The sequence below is a fragment of the Fragaria vesca genome, linkage group LG1 (assembly GCF_000184155.1).
Source record: "Fragaria vesca subsp. vesca linkage group LG1, FraVesHawaii_1.0, whole genome shotgun sequence".
NCBI lineage: Eukaryota > Viridiplantae > Streptophyta > Magnoliopsida > Rosales > Rosaceae > Fragaria > Fragaria vesca.
In genome coordinates this window covers 17,423,000-17,428,259 of record NC_020491.1, presented here as the reverse complement: position 1 = coordinate 17,428,259, position 5,260 = coordinate 17,423,000, and the positions used below count along the sequence as shown (strand labels likewise).

Below are 5,260 nucleotides of genomic sequence, written 5' to 3'. Positions count from 1 at the left end.
TTGTGCATATCCACCTTAGGGCTACAAGTTAGGGGGTTTTGATTAGGCTTAGTGCGAGCTGGCCGAGCATTGCCAAGGCTTGGTGTCTTCAGTGTTTATAGTTTTCTTTATTTTTGTTTATTTTCTTTCTTGTGTGTTTTTAAGTAAACTAGAGGCGATTACCTCGGTTAGGTCCAACCTAATCCTCGTGGTACGATAAATAAGGTCTAAATATTTCTCTTACTTGACACGATTCGTACGCTTGCGGTTTATGATTCAAGTCATTTATCGAACCACACTTCGTTGATAAATCGACGTAGCAGATTGGCCTAATGGAACGATGCGATCCAGAACAAAGAGATAGGTTCTTGGGCAGGTGATGCTGACACCGCAAGTGTAAACCCTATCAAATATGTCTTTGTTAGATAGCGCAGTGAGAACAAGAGTTTTGACTCACCTTATGGCGCAAGGTCTCACTTACACGCACTGGGATCGACTACGATGAGATATGCTCTCGTAATGGATGTCTTTGCACTCCACTACTTTATCAGTTTGGTAGTTTCCGAATAACTGAACATGCAGCCTATGAATGTGGTCATAATAACATCTCTATGGAATCAGAGATATGCGTGAAGGTCTTGAATAGACTTCATTCACCCAAATCAAGTGGCTCCGAACCACAAGAGCGTGTGTTTGAAAGAAGAGTTGGACTGCACACTAAAGTAACTACTTGATTGGGAAGGGATATAGTGAATTATGCCCTTGCTTATTGATTCCGGATTTACATAGACTCTTGATGGACTAAGAGATGTCAATATGTATCGAACATCCGAAGTTAAGAATGAAAAAGATCTTGGGAAGACAGTCTCAAAAAGGCACTCGAGGATTGTATAAATGATGATTTTCGATCAATCGGCTTAGGCGTTCTAACGAAAGTGAGGCCAACACTCCCATGATTAGTCAAAATCTTTACTCTAAAACAGAGAGATATGTTTTTATCTAAAAGAAGATGACAAAGATGTGTTAAAAGATGGAGTTCCCATCTAAGTACACTAAGATGCATCAATGTACTTGACACAATACGAAAGACTTGACCTCTCATTCGCTATTTAAAGTTAAGTGCAGTTATGCGCCCACGCAACGTCAATGGAATGGCATAAGGACATCCGTTAAATACTTAAAGGTATTTGGGCTTATTCAATCCCTACATAGAATACGACATGATAGAATAGACACTATCCAAGTCATCGCTAGCTATGCATGAAGAAAGATGTATCAAAAGCGAAATCAGAAAATCTGTATTTTCTAGACAGCCAACTTCGATGGAGCTTTGTGAATAGCTCGGGACGAACCAGAAAATATGTAATGTACGGTTGGAAAGGTATGGATGTCTACTTTCCAGAACCGTTTACGGATCGTCCATATCTATTTCCTAGAGAAAGTTATGGCTTTTTAATACCTGAAGGTCATGCTGCGAGAGAATCTGATTTTTGCGCGAACTTGTGTTTTAAGTTCTCAAGCAGCCTTCTCCTCAAGATCAAAGTGTAAAAAATCAGAATTGAGGACAATACGCCATGATTTAGTTAATCAATGTCCAATACCATATTTAATGACATGTTAAAAAACATTGATATGTTAAGTTTTCGAAATTTCCATGATTAATGTAAGAATTAGGAAGAGTCTTATGATTGATGTAAGAATCAGGGGGAGATGCAAACTTCAAGGGGAGTCTAGCACGTACATGTCACTATCAAATGTGAAGGGTGCGGTTGTGCTCTTTTTTCCTTAGACCAAGACTTTTTATCCCACCGGGTTTTTACTTGACAAGGTTTTTGACGAGACAACATCGCATGCACTGTTTGTCTCATGCAGAGATCATTGCTTAAACATGAAGTTGTTCATGAATGTGTTTGGTTAAGGTTAATCATTACACACAACATACTTGTTTAAGTCTTTTTCTAAGTCTACTTTTGAGAAACATAAGAAAAGTATTAGAATGCGGTGTTTATTAAGTCTCTCAGATTAAGATATTTATCAAAGGGAGCATCACAAAATCAAGTTCTCAATGAAGTAGTTGGTGCGTTGTACGCTTTTGGCCTTCGACCAAGGTTTAGTTTTTCCCACAAGGTTTTTGTTAATTGGCATGGTTTTGACGAGGCAACACCGTATGCATCATTCGGCATGTAGACGCGCGGCACAAGGGAGAGTGTTCTAGAATATTTACATGTGTGTGCCTTGGTCTAATGCTAGTCAAAGAATGAATCTTTATTCAGTATAAAAATAGGTTACCAAGTTGTAACACCCTATATAAAGGGACACCTATTAATGAATAAGATGATGATTCTTCGATCTATTTTGTTATCTCTTTTTATTCTACAGTTTACTTTACAACAGTTATTAATTTATCGAGTAAATTATCGAGATTTTACTGTAATAAAGAGGTGTAAATAACAAATTGGGTGGTGCAACTAAAAGAAAAATAAGAAAAAAAGAAGAAGCTAGCTTGACTGCTTGACAATCACAAACCAAACCCTGCCACATGGCAATGAATGATTTAGCTATATGTTGTTGGGCTTAGTTGTCTTCTCAATAAGTACAACTGACGCGAAGCCACTAAAACAAAGCATATATGTCCCCATGTTTGTACTTGATATAGCTCATACTCAATTGGGCTAGTAAATATAGAAAAATTGAGAGTCAGCAGCCCCAAATGCCTTGTTTAATTAATTGTATTTGCTTATTGTTCTTGGTATATGCTATATGTTCCTACTTTATATTAGAAGTGATGACAAACCCCTAAGTCTTATAATGTGTTTGTCTTTTATAGAATTAGTTTATACTCCTAGGAATTTTCAGGGAGGTGGATCAGCATCTTGTTCCTTTCTCCTCTCCATTGATTCCACTTTGTGAGCCAATGACATCGAGGCTAGCTACAGTCTGATTGGAGCAACAACAATAAAAATGCAACAAGACTGAAAGTGACTTTGTAGAAACAGCTCTGATTTTAACCCTGTGGTTCCTCAACTCTACAAAACACTGAAAATTGGTACACAACTGTTTCTTGGTAGTTTATATGAGACGCCGAATAGAACAAGTCAGCATTGTTTTTGACACCCACACTTGGCATCCTCTCGGCAAAGCCGGCCTTCACATTCCCTTCCTCTTAACTACTACGTACACCCACCTTCACCTTCACCTTCACCTTCACTTTCTCCTTTTCCTCAAAGCAAAAAAACAAACAGAGGTTCAGATTTCAACGTTTCAAGCAATACACAGAAAGTGATCGACACCAAGAGTGATCGACATCAACATGGACAGGCTCATAAGCTTGGAGCCATCCAATTTCGTTGCCATACGGATCGAACCAGGTCAGAAATGCTGCGGCCTAGTCACTTTGCGCAACGTCATGTACACCATGCCAGTGGCCTTCAGGCTGCAAGCCCTGGTCAAGAATCGCTACACGGTGAGGCCTCAATCCGGGATCATATCTCCGCTCGAGAAGCTAACCATTGAGATTGTCTATCACCTTCCACCGGGATCGACCCTCCCCGACTCGTTCCCTTATTGCCATGACTCCTTCCTTTTGCACAGCGTGGTTGTGCCCGGAGCAGCGATCAAAGACTCCTCATCAACTTTCGATGCGGTCCCTAGTGACTGGTTTACAACAAAGAAGAAGCAAGTGTTCATAGACAGCGGTGTGAAGATTATGTTCATCGGTTCACCCATTTTGGCACACCTTGTGTCCGATGGTTTGATGGATGATATCAGAGAAGTGCTCGAGAAGAGTGACCCTTCATGGAAAGCAGCTGACTCTGTGGATTCGGATGGTCAATCTTTACTTCACTTGGCTATTTCCCAAGGCCGAGCCGATCTCGTCCAGCTCCTTCTCGAATTCGATCCAGACGTGGAGGCTCAGAGCCGTTCCGGGTCGAGCCCTCTTGAGGCCGCCGCTGCTTCGGGTGAGGCTTTGATAGTCGAGCTTCTGTTGGCTCGTCGTGCAGGCACTGAAAGATCAGAGTCCTCCACTTGGGGACCTATTCACCTGGCAGCCGGAGCTGGTCAGGTCGAAGTTCTTAGGCTGCTTATAATCAAAGGGGCTAATGTTGATGCTCAAACAAAAGATGGAAACACCGCCTTACACCTAGCAGTTGAAGAGCGCAGAAGGGACTGTGCCAGGCTTTTGCTAGCAAGTGGCGCAAAGGCCGAAGTTCGTAATAGCAGGGAGGGTGACACCCCGCTGCATATAGCCGCAGGGTTGGGAGATGAGTACATGATCAAGCTGTTGCTGCAAAAGGGTACTGCCAATAAAGATATCAGAAACTACGCCGGTCGAACAGCTTATGATGTGGCCGCAGAGAATGGTCACACCAAGCTCTTTGACTCCCTTCGCCTCGGAGATAGCTTGTGTATAGCGGCCAGGAAAGGAGAGGTGAGAACAATTCTGAGGCTGCTGGAGACGGGGGCGGCGGTCAACGGAAAAGACCAACATGGGTGGACTGCTCTGCATAGGGCGTGTTTTAAAGGCAAAGTTGACGCCGTTCGAGCGCTGCTGGAGAAGGGTGTGGAGGTGGATGCTAAAGATGAGGACGGCTACACGGCGTTGCACTGCGCAGCGGAATCGGGGCATGCCGATGTGATAGATATGTTGGTGAAGAAAGGAGCTGATGCCGAAGCTAGGACTAATAAGGGTGTGACTGCGCTGCAGATTGCCGAGTCTTTGCACTATGTTGGGATTACGAGGATTCTTATGACACATGGAGGAGGTGCTGCAATGAAGGATCAGAACATGGCGCAGATTCTGTCACACGCTTCAGTTCATGCGTTTGGGAAGAAATCAATTGGCGTCGAGGAGGAGATGATCAAGGGAGGGATGAAGATGAGGAAAAAATCGAGTCGAGCTAGAGCTCTTCGTGGTAGCTTTGATCGTTCTATGCCATTGGCCGTGCTTTAATATTTCAAAATTTGCTTCATGCAAACTTTTGAATACGTGAAAGATCAAGTTGTGGTCTCATTCATATACAATCTGTTCATTCTATAAACAATATTGCTTTAATATTACTTGTTATTAATACAAAGTAAATTCCCCTATCAACATGCACACATACTCCAAACCAATATAGGTTCATATCATCTTACCTAAACCTAATATGCAATGAAGAATAATTGATGTTCTGAACAATAGTCTTAGGCTCACTACCAGAAGAAAGGCTTTAACCGATGAAAAAAAAAAAAACAGGCCAACGAACAATTTTTTCGTCGGCTAAAGTGGACTTTAGCCGAC

General features: G+C 42.1%; 1 protein-coding gene across 1 annotated transcript; it reads left to right on the top strand.

Moving 5' to 3' along the window:
• Nucleotides 1-3,289: 3,289 nt before the first annotated feature.
• Nucleotides 3,290-5,051, top strand: LOC101304911 (ankyrin repeat and protein kinase domain-containing protein 1-like). The gene has a single exon (XM_004288338.1). The coding sequence runs from the start codon at nt 3,290-3,292 to the stop codon at nt 4,928-4,930; it is 1,641 nt and encodes a 546-aa protein (XP_004288386.1). The 3' UTR covers nt 4,931-5,051.
• The last annotated feature ends 209 nt before the right edge of the window (nt 5,052-5,260 follow it).

Excerpts from the sequence above, each read along its gene's own strand:
- LOC101304911 (XM_004288338.1), top strand. The coding sequence starts at position 3,290 with ATGGACAGGCTCATAAGCTTGGAGCCATCCAATTTCGTTGCCATACGG.